At 37.5% G+C, this 18,010-nt stretch overlaps 1 protein-coding gene and 2 long non-coding RNA genes across 3 annotated transcripts in view; all 3 read left to right on the plus strand.

Moving 5' to 3' along the window:
- LOC139120966 (apolipoprotein(a)-like) overlaps positions 1-14,058 on the plus strand; it is a 65,658-nt gene extending 51,600 nt beyond the window's left edge. The window contains exons 15-17 of the mRNA XM_070685553.1: positions 11,347-11,613; positions 13,443-13,499; positions 14,039-14,058. Of these exons, the coding sequence (XP_070541654.1) occupies positions 11,347-11,613; positions 13,443-13,499; positions 14,039-14,058 (344 nt within the window). The remainder of the gene's footprint in view (positions 1-11,346; positions 11,614-13,442; positions 13,500-14,038) is intronic.
- On the plus strand, positions 3,468-5,234 carry LOC139122064 (uncharacterized). The gene is made up of 2 exons (XR_011549385.1): positions 3,468-4,139; positions 5,010-5,234. It is a non-coding gene; the product is annotated as an uncharacterized lncRNA (long non-coding RNA).
- Positions 14,059-14,474: 416 nt separating the features above from the next.
- Positions 14,475-16,119, plus strand: LOC139122065 (uncharacterized). Its single transcript, XR_011549386.1, has 3 exons — positions 14,475-14,503; positions 15,153-15,404; positions 15,760-16,119. It is a non-coding gene; the product is annotated as an uncharacterized lncRNA (long non-coding RNA).
- Positions 16,120-18,010: the final 1,891 nt, after the last annotated feature.

An 18,010-nucleotide genomic window follows, 5' to 3' on the forward strand; every position in this document is an offset into this window, starting at 1 on the left:
AGTAGTTGATCCTGCTCGTTAAAATACACTTTCTCAGCAAAACATTGATAGGAGACTATCAAGCACTTCTTTTAAACCAATTTTGATCGGAATAAGATTCGAACTGTCTACAATTTGCTTCAAAACTACGAGCGAAGCGCATAGAAACGGGTTCGAATCTCGCGCTGATGTGCTTTCGAATGGAATGTACGTGGATAGCAACGCGCGTAGCAACGACAACGAAAAAGTTCGAAAAAGCGCGCACACTACCTTATTTGGGCAAAGTGTGCCTGGGCGTGATACGGCAACTTATTACACACCTGTAACAGCGCCTTTTCCCATAGGTTTACACGGGTACGTGAATCTAGGTATATGATAATCAATATTACCGTCATGAGCATCAGCCCGAGGGCAGGCTACGAATCGTGATCTTGCCCGTGCTTGCGTGTGTTATTAATTTTATTACACCGAACAAACACTGTTGTTTTCGAAACTTTGCTTAGAATGCAGTCGATCGAGACCCTCTACAGTGGAGCGTTCTATTTGTTGCTTGATCGTAATGCTACATGAAGTTGAAGGTCAACTTAAATTAACGTCTATAAAAACAAAGACAGTGTTGTTAAAGCTTTTCTCGTTTAATCATTTATGTACTAAATGTCCTCTACTTCAGGTCCAGCTAATTTCTTGTACCTTTTCAAAAGCCATTGCTTTACAGAAAATTCCAAGCAAATGTACGCGATGATGTGGTACGCGCAGAAAGGACGCGAGGTATTCCAGAACGTGGTAGCGGGCTATATCACTGCACGCGACAGGGCTATATCAGCGCACGCGACAGGGCTATATCACCTAAGCCATGTTCTATCACTTTTTGTTCTATATCACGTGAGCGAGGCTCAGCCAATTACATTATCTGGATAATACGTGAGGTGTAATAATGACCAATATTTGTTATCTAAGTGTCTCCATCACAGTGTCTCAATCACTATGATTGTCCTTGTCTATGGATTATCTGCAGTCTATATTAACGTCACTATTAAGGATAATTATATTTAGAGTGCTATGATCATAATAAGTTTCGTCATAATTATTGCTACATAACAATCATAATCATCTTTATCGTCATAACTATCATGGTAAACAAGTCTTCGTAAACTGTTGACTCATCTTCTGCGCGACAGCTATGGTAATTCTAAAAAGACTGCTTAGAAAACCTTTATTTATACTGTAAACAAAACATTCCGCATTTGCATTCATCACAGAGTTAATATTATCCCCCTCAATCATTCCATTCATACATTTCATGGTAAGTGGAAGCTCCCTAATTATACCTTTTGTGTTCTGTGTTCACTGTCACAATACTCAAATGACGGTTAATTATAGATCGCATTCGAATTCACAGCATACAACACCCAGTCACCCATCGGGGACATCAAATTTCCTGTTACCATATCAACTGACGACAACTTGGACTTCCGCCTTTGAAAAACATCAAACACAAGCAAATCACATACTCAGCCTATTTAGGCTATGACAGACTGCACGTTTTAAGTTATTTGTACGCTGCAAAGCATATGTCACATTTGATTGTAAACTAAGGCGAAATAGATCTAAGAGAACGAGCACAATTAACGGCAGGGGGGCTGGAAGAGAAAATATGTGGTGCATATATTTTTTACAGCCCCCCCCCCCAAACACACGCAAAAATTTTAGTGGCCCCCCCCATCACCGGCAACAAAATTTTTGTGGCCCCCCCCCCTCCCAAAAAAGAAAGATTACATCGGTACAAAGTTGTACACATATATATAATCCTTATAACTTTTAATATATGCTTTAGTGAAAACAACATTCTTGCATTCTTGAAATAAATAATAAACAAATAAATAAATATATAAATAATAAACAAATAAAATAACTTTACTTCAACTGAGTATCTGTATGATGTTTTCAGATGTTGGGGAAAAATGTATAACATGACCGTTGTGATTTCAATGCACTTTCCACAACCCAGTGTCTGCCTTTCTATGACTACCCAAGATATTCAATGTTACTCCACTGTAATGACAGTCTGCCATTGAAATAGTCCTTCATGGGCTAACTATAAAAGACCCATTAATGCTATTTTTTCCTCCTTTTTTTCAGTATTTTTTTCCTGTGTGTCCACTACGTATTCTAGTTCTGAACTGCCTATTTGAGGAAAACTAGGCAGTCCATAGCAGTCCAACCTGCCACATGCCAGTATTGGAAATATGACATGTTAAAATTTGAACATTCATCACTGGCTATGAATGTGAAATCAGACTCAGCCATGTGAAGTAACCATTCATTAGCAGTCCTATTGAATTCATGATAGAAGGGAAGATTGTCAATGGATTGAATGGTAGCTTACACATGTGGCGGTAAAAATTTAGACATGCATTAATAAACTCCAAGGACTGACTTGTTATCAATTCTCATGTTTTCACATCCCTATTGTCTATTTAATTTATGAAGTTACAGCCTATCCCAACTCTACACTCATGTGTAGAGTTGATTTTACTTGGGTTAAGTTTTCAGGTGAAGTTACTCATGTTTGCACTATAGAAATGCCACATGGGTCACATTTACCAGTTAAATTGTTCATAGACTTAAATATTTAGTGGCTACAGAAGCAACGGTTTGCCATTTTAAAGTGACAGTATAAAGCTGTAATTTTTTGATTTTATTAATATTGTTGTTATGTATCAACTGCACTTATTTCATTGGTTCACAAATTTAAGTTGAATTAGCTCGTTGATATTATCAATACAACCAACATACACTTTGTGTGCATGTATATTATAAAAGTTCACTGTTATTGTGTTCAATTGAAGTTTAGTCCAGACCAAAATGTGTTTACCAACAATAACAATGCTGACTATACGTAATACAGGTTGTGAAGACTGGATATTTGAACGTGTTTTAGAAAATAGAATAACATTAGCAATACTGGCTAACATGACTTTGAAAAAGGAGAAAAACCTGTAGTCGATGTACGAAGAACACAATTTCTGCCAAAATTATGAAGTTACAGCCTATCCCTTAAATATAATTAGCATTGGTTTCATTCATCTCCATTCAAAAAAACGAGACCAGGGATTTTCAGTATAAACCAATGAATATGACAAGAGGGAAGTCATGCAGATGGCTGCAAACGTCTGTGAGCAGCCTCTAAATTAAATCAGCACAGATCAAATTTTAAACATCGTTTATTTTTATTTTCAAAATGTGCAATAATAAACACATGTTCACCGCTAAATATTCCATATGATCGTAACCTGCATTCTATTGAAAGGTACTCACATTTCCAGACGTAATATGGTTGGATCTGTCATTAAATTTTTCTCATACGGTCCACGTTTTCGCGTACGTCCGTCAGCAACTGGCTATGATGTGCAGTCATGTACATGTACGTCAGATCATCACACAACGACGAACACACTTGCGACGGTTCTGCATCTGCCATTGTCAAACTTTCGCGATTACAACTTACATAAAACTTAATGGAAACGCAGTACAGGTACTGTTCATCCCCAAACCGTTCAAAAGTCGAGCCGGATGGACTAACGGTTCTGACGATGTATGATGTCGTGACTTTGGAAAGAGTTGTGTTGGAAGAGTGGACGGGACGCAACAGGGTATGAACGTAAGGGTCCCGTAAATGAGTATGCTTGGATTTAACGAGGCTGATCAGAATTGCAACAGGGTTCACTTAGTGTGTTGGACGTCCGTATTTTAACTGATCTATTCATATAAAGTCAATTTTTGCTTATTAGAAAAATCTAAAAGAACAGTTTACGCGTACTTGAAATGTCAAAATTTTGCGACGATCACGACCCTTGACCTTTCGAATTTGACCAATGCTTTGTGTTCCCACACGATCACATTGCATCTCTCAAATGAGATTGCGCAGATTTTTTTGAAGTAATGGCTGTTCAGACCAGCTGAATCTTACGAATTATGGCTGATTTCTCGGTCATTTCTTCCCCCAGTGACGACACATTTTGAGTCAAAACAGCAAGTGAGTTAGGTCTAAGTGGTAATGTTTCAGTTGGCATGAAGGTAAAGTGTATTTCCCCGCGACAGTGTTGGATGCAGTGACCAAGATAGCAAGTCGTCGTGGACGATAATTTTCCATTCATCCGGTAAGTATTTGAAATGCATATTTTAAGGGCAATTACGAAATTAGTATGCCTTATAGAGAGGCTTTTCTCTGCACATTGATGTTTTCCTGGGAAGCTTGGTTTTGTATATGGCCCGACATTTTTAACCTGAGCTTTAGGGGTGAAAAGAAAGTACGTATCTGGACAGGCGGAGGGAGGTGTACAGTGTGGCCATTAACGCAAAACAAAGCTGGGCTTGAACAACGCCTAAGCTTAGTTTGCGTCCATGGTCTCACTCAGTGCAAAAACACTGCTATAAAAAAATAGGCGAAATGAAAATATTAAAAGAAAACCAAACTACCGGTAGATCGTAGGATGAACATGGCTATGTAAACTTATGATTGTTTGTACCACCCGGTCTTACTTGCATTTTTACTTCTTTTGTACATGTTTACTTTTAAAATCCATTGTTAATATGATATTGCCAGGTAAGAAGCCTTGTATTGAAAGACAGAAAAAATATTAAGAAATGTGATACGTCTTAATTTTCAAGGGACAGCAGCTGTAATTTTTAATGAGTTCAATAACTTGTTTGCCTCATGTATTAACATACTTTCTTGTATTGATTCAAATTATGAATTGTGATGCCCTCACTTTGTAAAGATGTACATAAATTAATCAGAATAGTGGCTGTGGCAACTAGTCAAGTCAATACAACGTACACAAGCCCAATACATTTCTAGACATATATGTTACACTTTCAATGTATTAATTTTGCACTCGCGAAGATGTATGTAAAACATTCCTCTATGTGTATGTAACAAATTACACACATGTTCTGAAACTTTATTGTAAAGTTGTCGTCTTAATAAATGTTGCTAAGTTCATTCTCTTCTTTCTGTTTCATTTCAGTGTGCATGTCAGCCAAGGCCCAAGAGAAATTTGGCAAGAATAATCATGACTTACGTAAAGAAGTCTTCAATGTCAAATTTCAAAACAAAATAGGACATGAAAGACGAGACTTGGCCAGAGTTAAATGAACTCTTTTAAAAACTAATCTTTGACTAAATCACTTTTCACTGTGTCTATGAAATTTGTTGAAGCCAAAAATTTATTAAATTGGTCATCAGACTTACAGATATGTTTTGTGCTTTTTATTTTGAACGTTTGGAAAGGTGAGTCTGCTTGTGTTTGCTGTGTTCAGGTGAGTCAGAGTTGCTTTTAACTCTGTTTGGCCTGTCTTAGTTTTAGGCCAAATATGGTTAAATTACATCTCCAACCAATTGTATCATATAATTCACCGAAAGAGCCTGTGTAAAGTATTTGATTTCACTGGAATTTGATTTCACTTATTTGATGTTTGCTTACACCTTGCAAACATGCAAATGTAACAATGTTTACCAATTCATAACGGCAACATCAAAATAAGTAAAATCGGGTGTCAAATCAGTACTTTTCATGGTGCTCTTTTTCTGCCAGGATGACCCTGTCATTCATATGTGCATTCAAAATAACCACTCATTCACATACATGTGGGTGGATTCAAAATAACCATTCGTTCACATGTATGTGAATGGCTAGCTCTTTTAAATATTTCGGCCTATACACATGTTACCCCTGTGCTTCTGAAATGAATATGGACTGCCTAACTACCTATTCCCTATGCACATGCATTTAGCCATGCCAACTAGCCATGTGAATGCAAATTTCACATGGTACTGACAAGCATTCCTGTTCTATAAGGGATTCCTATAGTATGATGAAATAACCAGTTTCAACCTAGCCTCTGTATCATTACCAACAATTATTACTGTTGACAAATGAAGTCAATTTTCAATAACAATATTGCTCATTTTACACATAACAACTGCATTGTGAGGTTTAAGACTTGGTATTTCATCATGCTACAAGAAGTTTAACAAGGAACTCCAGCTTCAACAAGGAATAAAAATGCTGAAAAATATTCTCTGTCTGTCATGGTGTAAAAAATTTTGGTGGCCCACCCCTTACTTTCCCTGGAATTTTCATGGCCCACCCCAAGAACACTCATTTTTTTTTTCGTGGCCCCCCCCATTTTCTCTTCCGGCCCCCCCCCCTGCCGTTAATTGTGCTCGGTCCCTAAGAGAACCAACAGCTGAGACAATGTCTTTCCTGAATGTGTCGAAAAAACTGTACATGACTGCATAATATATATTATTATACACCTACTGCCGTAACCTATGGGAGTTTGACCGTCCAATAACCCTCCGTATATTGTATAGTACGCGGAGTCCCGAATACGGGAGACGCGCGACGCACCTGTTTGACCTTTGACCTTGATAGGATGTAAACAAACTATTTTACGGTGAGTTATAGACATAATAACAACTTCCACCAAAATGTATTCGTAGTATAAGGTCTAAACACGCTAAACACAAAACTGAGTCTAAATGCAATTCATTTTTATATTAAAAAACTAATTAAATTGTATACATTCAGCGAAGTTTGCTTGTACTGCACTGAAAATTAATTGGCTTCGTGCCAACGCAAGGGACTTGTACTACAGAGCAGTAGATCGCGCGCGTTCCACTCATATCGCGCGTGCCGCATCCCTCAAAATTTACCATAGAATAAGTTTATACGTACGCTTAAACCGGTGTGCGGGATATAAAAGGCCCCTAACTTATTGAAAATTCATAATGGCGCTTGAGTGACAACTGGCAATAGCTAGGTAGACCGCTCCGTGAAAATCGGCCTAGACGATTCTCAAACATATCTTATTGGCATACCATGAACATAGACTGTTTCATAAACACCTACGCCATACAGGTATCTGCAAAGTTTCACAAAGTTTTTTAAAACTACGACGATTAGGGGAAAAATCGCTTTCTGAACAAAGGGAATGGCCCTCAGGAGACAGTCGTTCCATGATTCAAACAATTGTCAATCATTCGGTGACGGGCAGAGGCGTAAACTGGTCAAACATTTGCTGTGCATACGAGAACAATTACGATGTAAACAAACTATATGTAAACTTAGAGTTATATCAGCGGGCGAAGGATGAAAACTTTGTGTTGCCATCAACATCACGAAAGTGAACCATTTTCAGACGTGACTTAGCAAGAGGACTAGTCAGTAAGCTCACCCGTAGTACGATGTTTTCTAGGGAAAAGCGTGTAAGCAGAGTCCGTAGTTTGCACTGAGAATGGCATCGAAAATAACCATCAAAACATGGCGGTAGCCTCCATGATCAATTTAATTATTGTCAGTCGAAGAGATCCACGTTTTTAACAACTTCCCCCTTCCAAATCTACGGCCCAACGTGACGGTACTGAACAGTTGTTTTGGATATATATGCTGGCCCCGAAAACGGCCGTATGTACACGTGTTTTTACACGTGGAAATGACATGTCGTGTTCGGAGGGCTGGTACTAGTAAGGTTTTGACATACCGATTATCCCAGTTACATTTGGACTTCTGTGATGAGAATTTAACAAAAATTGTAAGATATTTGAACAGTTGAAACATTCAATCTTTCAGTTCAAGATGAGCAAGTAAGTGCCGTCAACCATCTTGTAACGCTTTAGGATACGCGTGTCTGAGCAGAGCTCATTGATTCCGCGCTACATCGTTATAATATTTCGGCAAAAGCTGGACTTTACATGTAATTCCTTCAATAACCATGGAGGTAGAAAGAAAGACGGAGAGGAACCCAGTCTGTCATTGATTCCAGTCGAAGGTCAACAAACGTTTCGAGTAAAACTTGCAATTGCTCCGAAAATAAACATAACTCGTGATAATTTTCGATATCACCCCGCCGCCAAGCAACCGAGCAACTGACCGCGATCGCTATTACAGATATCGTGATACATGAGATTCAAGGAAGTTTCGACCCTTCCGTGAATTTCCTTTATTTTTTGCGATCGGTCATGACGTCGCCGTTTACCTATTTCCTACTACCATTTTCCTGACATGTTCCTTTTCCTTCCTAGTTTTTCTTTCTTTCTTAATTACCATGGCACATAGACTCTCGAGAAAAACTCGAGGGTCTATGCATGGCATAACTGAAACGAACCTGGAAACGAAGGCTGTACGTACCCAAGCCTGAGTGTGATTTGAGAGCAAACAGATTACGCAGATAATGCGAACGATCGCAACCGTTGCCAACAGACTCATTATGCAGAGCCATGCCCCAAAACGCCCAGCCAAACTTGGCACTAATCCTAATCCCGTTCAATTTCGAGCCAGGCTTTAATGGAGGGAGGTGTATAATAATAGGGTTATACACAAAATACGGCCCTGTATGGACGAGGGCCGTATTTTGTGTATAACCCTATAATACAAAGTATGGTAATGCAATCAGAGGTAAATAGCCAACATACTGCTCGCAGATGATTGGGTTACAGGGAAAGATGTGTTTGTTTAGACTTTTGAAAAATTACATATGTGCAGAAATCTCATGTATCATTATGCCTTTAACCCTGGGAAAGAGTGAGATGATGATGATGATGATGATGATGATGATGATGATGATGATACAGATGATGAGATGATGATGATGATGATGATGATGATGATGATGATGATGATACAGATGGCAGTTGTGGTGGCATTGATGGTGGTTGTGGCTCACTGGATAATAGGGTTATTGCAATCATGATCTCTATGCTTGCAATGCTGTTAAACAGGTAATGTTCTGTTGAGTGACTAGAGCAAATAAACGTGATCCACTTACCTTTACCGGTAGGAAAATACCTCATATATGAACAGTACGTACATAAGTGCGGATAATTTTGTGTAACTTACTATTGGTAAAAGTCCATTATGGTACTGGAATTTGATAGTGTTATCATTTTTCAAGTACGCTCTTTCTGTCAATCACTACACTACTGATGATTCGGTTCGTTGGGAATATTGTGTTATTGGTGAACCAGCTGAAAAGGGTGGTATGTACGAGTTTCCAGTTTAGTAACTCAATGTAAAGGAGTGCTGCTTACAAGCGGCAAGCAGATTGGATTCCTGAAGTCCTCGTAGCGTCAATACGTTTGGTGCTTGATTTTCTGAAGTCGTCCTGAAATCAAGCCTTTAATTATGAATTATTCGTGTTAGCATATGTAACGATAATGTAGTTGTTGGCTTACACAGTGCATTGTCAATTACGATTACATGGTAGCACTATAGGCTCTGATCTTCAAAATGTTCAACAACAGAGTTATCGAAGATACTGACTTCTGTTCTTTGTACTGTTAAACGGGGACTTCAATCATACCGTGATGTTGTCTTTTCTCGGAGTGGTATAAATCAAATGTGTATATTAAAAAATTCGAAGGAACTCTTGGAAAATTTGAAATCAAGATCTGTTTCAAAAATAACATCTATTAAAACTTTCGATTTTTCCACATTGTATACCACAATACCACATGATAAATTGAAAGAACGCTTGAAAAACATCATCAACCAAGCATTTTTCTACAAAAACGGTTCACGCCGTTACAAATATGTGGTATTAGGGTATAATTCTACATATTTTGTTAAAAATATTACTAACGCTAAAATGTTTTATACCGAGAAAGACATTATCAGTATGCTTGATTTCCTCATTGACAACATATTTGTTGAATTTTGAGGACACATTTTCCAACAGTGTATAGGAATTCCCATGGGCACTAACTGTGCTCCCTTACTTGCCGACTTATTTCTGTTCTCATACGAGGCAAGAATTTATCCAGAACCTTATCAAGCAGAAAAATGCTCTGTAGCTCGTACTTTCAACCTTACATTTAGATACATAGACGATGTTATTTCATTGAATAACTCTGAATTCAGTAATATCTCGCTATGATTTATCCTCCAGAATTGGAGATTAAAGAGACTACAGAAACGGCCTCTTCTGCTTCATATCTGGACATTTTACTTGAATTTGACTCTAATGGTCACCTTTCTACTAGGCTATATGACAAGAGAGATGATTTCAACTTTAGTATAATTAACTTTCAACACCTCATCAGTAATATTCCACTCTCACCTGCTTATGGGGTATACATTTCCAAGCTTATTCGATATGCAAGAGCATGCAGTTTATATGGTGATTTTGTAGAGAGACATGGCCATCTCTCTTTCAAACTGTTAAATCAAGGTTACACCAGAGCAAGACTTGTCTCTACATTCAAACGCTTTTTTGGCAGGTATCGCAAGCTGGTTGCACTAGTACAGAAATTTGCGAGAAATTTGCGAGAAATGGACACTTTCTCGCTGTATTGCGAGAAGTAAGCGAGAACTGTGCTTTCTCGCATGCATCTGCGAGAAACTGAATTCTTGCAATCAATCAGCGAGAACTATGTTTTCTCGCTCTGCATCTGCGAGAAATTGTGAAATATGTGTGAAATGCTTACACAGAAGAATACAATTTCTCGCAGATGCAAAGCGAGAAAACAAATTTCTCGCTGACTGATTGCGAGAATTCAGTTTCTCGCAGATGCGGAGCGAGAAAACACAGTTCTCGCCAGCTGTTTGCGAGAAAATTAAATTCTCGCTAAGTTATTGCGAGAAAGTTATGTATTCTCGCTTACTTCTCGCAAAAAGCGAGAAAGTGTCCATTTCTCGTAAATTTCTCGCAATTTTCTGTACTAGTGTTGATAAATACGATATCTCTCTCCGACAAATGATCACTGATGGCATCGGTGACATGGGGCCTTAGTTAGTGACCACTACCTATCTGACTTACAGATTGATATATGGCGGGTGCCACATGTGGGGCAGAATGCGCTTACTATTTTCGAAACACCTGACATCACTTCTTGGTCTTTTGGCCAGAGGTCCATATATCTTTCTTCCTTGAATTTGACTTTGTTTGTGTACCGTCTATTTACTGTCTGTTCTGTGCTGTTTTGTGTCTATGTTTACAACTATTGTCTTACAAATTTTGACCTAGTGTTATTGGATTATGGATTGGTATGATTGCGATTATTTTTCTGAACGAAAACCTGTCGACAAGTTCCTTATGACGACGTTTTCGTTATCTTTTTACGAGTAAAATATACTCGGACGTCGGGCAAAGATATTCTGACATCGAGAATATACTAGACTTCAGTAGTCAGTTCATCCGTTTTTTTAAGTATAACCTGTCTCATCTCCATCCTCATTCCCGGGGTGCTTGTGAACGTATCTTGACAATGGTGATTGATTACAGAAGACATCACATTTTGTAAATTTCATCGTTATCGGCTAATTCAACATATATATTCTTGACCAATGCATTTCATCTACCAAGGAACGCCTAATGAAGTTTACTATGAAACCGACGGCAGCGACTACCGTGGAACTGTTTCAACAACTATAAATGGTAGAACATGTCAACAATGGACAGAACAAAACCCGCATTCGCACAGCAGGACTCCAGAGAATCATCCGAACTCAGGGCTTGGAGAACACAACTACTGTCGTAACCCTGACGGCGTGTCTGGTGCTTGGTGCTATACTACCGATGCTTTTGCTCGTTGGGAATTATGTGATATTGGTCAACCAGGTGAAAATGATGGTATGTAGGCGTTTCCCTCCAAGTGCCTGAACGTAAACGGCTTCTGTTTATGGCTTGCACAGACGTGGAAATTCTTAAGTCGTCATGGCATTAATATATTTTGCATTGTATGTATTGCGTATATGTTACTACATTGCCATTGGCTCCGTGTCAATCAAGACTGCAAGTCGCTAAACAGAAACATATGCACCTGTAACTTCAGCCGATTTCATTTATATATTTATGACTAATATAGATTCTTGTTACAAACATTTACGACATCAGCGCTACGAATATCATAATGGTTCTTTAAAAAACATTTTGATCTTTTACAACTTAAATTTATAAGGTTCCATTTAACAATTTTTCACCAAATTTGTCAATTGTCCGGCAGATGGCACCTTTGTCATTCCCGACAATCAGTAAAATACTTGTCATACAATTATATTTTAAACGTGTTTAAAGAAATTCAGAACCCAGAATTTGAACAAATCGCTTTTTATTCAATCATTTGACTAGTATTAACCATTTTAACCAAATTTGGTCAAAATGGCGATTTTGTAATTAGAACCAAACAGACTGGTTGTTTTCTTGAACAATCACAAACTTATTCACGGAATAGGCTTCTATATGCCACATTGCGAAAAAAATGATATTCTTCAGAAAAAATTGACTTTAATTTACTATTGTTGACAACAAATTCGACCTGTTTGAATCAGCACCCCATGAACGTATGAACCGTTTTCCGGAGTCGAAATTGTAAATATATCAAACTTTTCATAGTTTTTACTAAAACACACGATTTTTACTACTACGTTATCAAAGTGGAAAGTTTGTCTTGAGTAGACTCAATGAAACTCCTCTTTCTAAGATAGCACATTTACATAGTATATGCTTCTCAAACGTTCCTTACCTATTGTGATGAAAGCCCCCAATCTTTAAACTGATATATCCTGGACAGCAATATATTAATTCTGATTAATCTAAAAGGTTTGTATAAATTACACGAAGCTTTTCGTTTTAGATGATATATTGTTACTGTCTCTTTTATGTGCAGATCTATCAAAGACATTTCTTCATCAATAAAGTCGTTCCAAGACACAACGTAGATTCAACTGTATTATGGTTGTGATGGGAAAAATTTCAAATCCCTGTAATCTTGTCTTTTGAATGACAAGAGAAATCTCTTCAAAATTGTTTCCATTAGCTTCTGAAAATAGTGAGAGTAATTATCGCCACATTCAATTCATAGGTACATGTAACTGATGAAAGTGAAACAATTAACATTCAATACAGTATCTCTTTCTTATCTTTTTTCAAAACACAATTTTTCCAACAGAACCACAGAACTATTGCTTTCTCCATTGTAACCTATGAAGCGAGACTATTCAAGAATCCATCATAGATGAAAGTTAATATGATATTATTATTATGACTAAATTATCCTTAAAATGCAGAATGATTTGACAAGACTGTTTCCCTGCAATGCAATATGTAAATCCACATTCAGAGGTCTACTCAACATACACGAACAATTTTTGCTCTAAAGAAGTAATAATGTGTTTTCTGAAATGTCTAACGGTGAATATTACCTGTAAAATGGCAGACTAGCTTACGTTCCTATATGAGCCAAGTGCCAACAGGTGATATTAATTTATTTGAGGGGCTGAAGGCTGAATATAAACGTTTTTGACGTAATTGTCATAAATGTGAGGCAGTCACGCTGGACTGGCAATAGAAATTGTGTTTGAATGTTGTGTCTGTAAGTCCCAGTTAGATTTTCTTGATGCTTTCGTTTATTTTTCTCTTGATCAATTAATGCTAACGCAAATCTTTGGTTTTTCCTATAGCTGGCGATCCATTAGCAGTATCAGAGGTGACAACACCAACACTTGAACCTATAAAAGGTAAATGTTATGCATTGAAGTGCACCATTTCCTATTTGACAGCAGAAATGAAATAACTATAGTGAAGTGACATTTTCTTTTCATTTAGTGGATCAGACATAGTATTCATGTTTTTATGTATCACATTCTTGTGATATCAAATGCCGCAAAAGAACGTAATGCATATTTAGCTTTCAATTTTACTTTCGTTGTAGACCTCCTGGTTTATATGAGCTATCCCAAGATTGACTAAAATTATTTGCCATAACATTTTTGAGAAGATTTGTCAGATATGGAGATTAGAGCATTATAGTAGAAATTATTAATCTTACACGAGTTGCAGTAGTTCTCCTTCCTTCTCGAAATGCATCTGGGATAGGGAAAAGGATGTGCAATATTGCCACTGATATTAACATAGATCCAGAAGTCCATATTTATAGTGCATAGCAAATAATGAAAATGTCTGTATGTGAAATGTACAAGTTAATGTATCTAGATATTGCCATGAAGAAGTGACATAAATGTTTCATCTATTTCCATTTCTATACTTGTCTTTACAGTACAGGCTGCGAGTGAGTAACTTTCCTTTTATTTTTAAGTTACTTAACATTCATTGCACCATACGTTCTCTGCAATACTTGTCAAGTAGGAAGTTTTGCATTTCTTATCGTGGAATTATTCTGAGAGATTCAATCTATAGTAAATTGCAAAGAATTTTCAATGAACATGTTTCAAAAGAACCGTGTAGATTCAGCTATAATACGCTTTTGATTTGTAGAAACTGACGCCCCTTCCATTGGTTTACCAGAAATCACAACAGAAATCTCCAAGAAATTTCTTTCGTTTCATTCTGTAAAGATTTAGAGTAATTGTCACGGGTACACGTGCCCAATAGAAGTGCCACATACAAATCACAGGTACACGTGCCCAATAGAAGTAAAGTAGTGAGTATTGAATACATTATAAAATGAATCACGTTTTCATTTGTTTTCAAAATGCAGCTAAAATTATTTCAACAGAACAACGTAAGTATTCCTTTCTCAATTATGGTATTTGACACGAGAGTATGAAAGATTCGGATTCAGCATTCAACTGTGTTGAGGTTTCGTTATCATGACTTAATAATCTGTGTAATGCAGAATGATTTCCATATCCCTGGAAGGGAATATATGAATCCAGATTCAAGTTAAGGTTTTCATAACATACATGAATCATTTTTCCTTATAAGAAGTAGTGATGTGCGTGATTTTTGTACTTGCATTTTTATCTAATGGCGAAGATTTTAGATTCTGACGACGTTCTTATTTGAGCGAGAAGTGATGTGTTTTGTGCAGTGGCTATTGTTCGAGAAGAAAGTGTTTTTTATGTTCGACATGTCATTGATCACACATAAAAACTTGCGCTATTGTTGTCTTCAATTTTTCTAACGTCTCTAAAATCTGAAGTAATATGTTTCTTAATCCACTCTTTCGACATGGATGAAAGTAATCTGAAAATCTAAAGACTTTGAATATATCAATTTAACAATGAATATTCAGTAAGTTATTCATTGCTCAAGTAAGACAGTGTTTCAAATATTTTCCATAGCTTTCAGATCACTTGGAATTTTACCATTTTTAACGTATACTTCGGTGGAAATTTGTAAATTCTACTGTCTTTTTTACAACACAACAGCCTCTGAATACCCTGTTAAAATTAAAAATGTGGCTGCAGGAAAGCTATCAACGCAGAGTTCAGTCAAGTCTGGAAAACTAAGTCTACACGTGGGACCAGAAAAGGCTGTTGATGGGAACTACAATCGCAACGCCAAAGAAGGCAGGTCGTGCTCACTTACCGGTGAAGAATTCCAACCATGGTGGAAAGTTGACTTGGGCCAAACGTTCTCTATCTACGAAGTTGTCATTACAAACAGAGACGACTGTTGCAGTAAGTGGACAGCTTATTCGTCCGTATGTCGGTTTTTATACTCATTCTAAGAAGTCTTAGAAATTAAGAAGGATTGCTGGCATGCACACACATACACACATATATGTTTGTGTGTAATAATTTTCTCTTTGAAGTTACCTATCCTGTTGTATTTACACCTGTCACTGCGCCGACTGATCTGATCATCAATTTGCATTGCTGATTTTGCATACTTAGCACCTTTCAGCCGTATAGTGGTAGGCGATAGGGGTGCACAGTGCTCGATCTCTGAAGGATTATAAGATGGCTAGCACCACAGCATACAAAAACGAAAACGAAAATAAATGACTTGCATAATTTGTTTCATTTATCACAGAGAATGACCTAAAAAAGCCCAAGTCCGTGTTGGTAATAGCGAAAACTTTGAAGACAACCCTGTTTGTGGAAGCAGGAGACTCGGCAAGATGGCTAAACAGAACCCTATTCACATCCTTTGCAGTCTTGATTCTCCGATTAAGGGACGTTTTGTAAGCATTCAGCTGGTTAGCAAAAAGAGTTCTTTGTCATTATGTGAAGTTGAGGTTTTGGCGATTTAGAGAATGTTTAGGTTGAATGCAGTCGTAAATTCTAGAGTATGATTTTAATTTTCATGTAGGAAGTTCCCTGGTAGCATTGAAACACAATGTTTATATATTGCCATGAATATATCACCTATAAGGTCGATGAAACTTGTCATTGATGCTTTGGAAATAAACTTTAAAGTGAATTATTTGAAACAAAGAATAAATAGACTAAGTGAATTTATTTTACAATGGATGCGAGTAATTCGAGGTACCAACCGCTGCACGTAGTAGTCTACTCGTAATATACGTGGAAATGGGACATGTGGTAATTCATCAATTACCCGTTCAAAACATTTATACCCGTCTCTAATACTTTCCCAGATAAGCTATATATAAATAACAAATAAGCTAGCAAGCTTAAGATTACCGTTTGTTGCCAGCTCAAGGGATGGTGTTCTGGGCTGTAATATCGATAATACGTGATATCGATAATACCGCTGGCGAGGCTGTCATCAATATCACCATCATGAGCATTTGCCCGGCTGAGAGCAGGCAACAAATCGTATGATGACACATCTCATCCGCAGTCTTTGTTCTGATTCGTCAAATCATAGTCACCTCAGGTGCGTTCTTTTGTGCTGATCCACGTAAACAACATATTCAGACATTAGTTGTCAAAACCGTTGCCTGCCAGGCATCAGTTCCTACAACTGATGCCCACTTACCTATAGGCCTAAACGGAGATGTCATCTGTAGCCGAGAGAAACTATTGTCGAGCAATTTCTCGCTTTATTCTTTCTTAATAAGAACTGACCACTTCTGCTTCCAACAAGGACTCGATACGGACGAAAACGATAATAACACGTGCATTGAACGTTTTGCGCATAGACCCTCCAAATGTTTTGTAGAAGTATTGCGATGCTGCCGGGAAAAACTTTGTTCTTGTCGAACCACTTCAACTTCAGTTCTGTGTACGGTACGATATTATGCATGAATGTGAATGAGGTGTGTTATAAAACACATACTGACAGGCCATGATGGTTACAACACGTCTGTATCCTCTTTGGTCCGTGAGTCACTCCAAAAAACTCGTTGTTTCCCTCCGCCTTCGGCCTTGCGAAACGGTCAGTTTTGGGTGGCTCGCTGTCTTTCGATTTACAGACTTATGCTGCTACGCTACATGGCCAGTCAAATTTTGAATAATGCTATCGTACAAGCTCATGTTATTAATTGTATTACATTGGACGAACATTTCTAGGTTTTAGAATTAGCTGAGAATTAAGTCAAGTGTCTGGACATGCCTAAGTGAAACGTTCAATTCCTTGCTCGATCGCACTGTTGCATGCAGTTGAAGGTCAACTTCAATAACCGTCTAAAATGGAGACAGCTTTTTTCAACTTTTCTCGTATAATGTACTAAATGTTGTTCTATTGAATCCAGGTTAACTTCTTGTACTGTACTTCGAAGCCGAGTACATTATTTTGGAGTGCAAAGTTTCCTTGAGTCCATATGGACCGGAAGGCGGTACATCATTGCTTTTATTTTGTAGTTTTGGCAATGTCAGTGAGTTTGTAGATATAGAAAATGAATAAAAAATAAAACGTAAATTGAGTTTGAAGCCAGTGAGCGTGTCCGGCATGATCGACCCTGAATCTGTATACAGTATACATATAAACGCACTTAGCAATGCATTGAACGTTGAACACAAAACATGAGCAGACTACTTTCATGGTTCCATTTGGAACTAAAATGTGATGTATTTTTGAAGCAAATGAAAAGGATTTGCATCCTTACCATCTCTATCAAACTTGAAACATCAATTTTCAATATGATGTCATTCAAAAAGCTTAAACACGCTGGAATGCCAAGCATAAAAACTGGAATATTCGTGCATCGACATAAACGCCTGTTGCAGCAGAAGAGTTGCATGGTATCAGTATCTCACAGACAAAAAGACGGTATATTCGCTAGAAGTACAATATTCATTTATAAACAATATGAATAGAGTTCAACAATGTCATTTGTATGTTGATGTTCGATATTGATGGTAGGAATTCAATTTCT

Source organism: Ptychodera flava, chromosome 21 (genome assembly GCF_041260155.1).
Source record: "Ptychodera flava strain L36383 chromosome 21, AS_Pfla_20210202, whole genome shotgun sequence".
In the NCBI taxonomy this organism is placed as follows: Eukaryota; Metazoa; Hemichordata; class Enteropneusta; family Ptychoderidae; genus Ptychodera; species Ptychodera flava.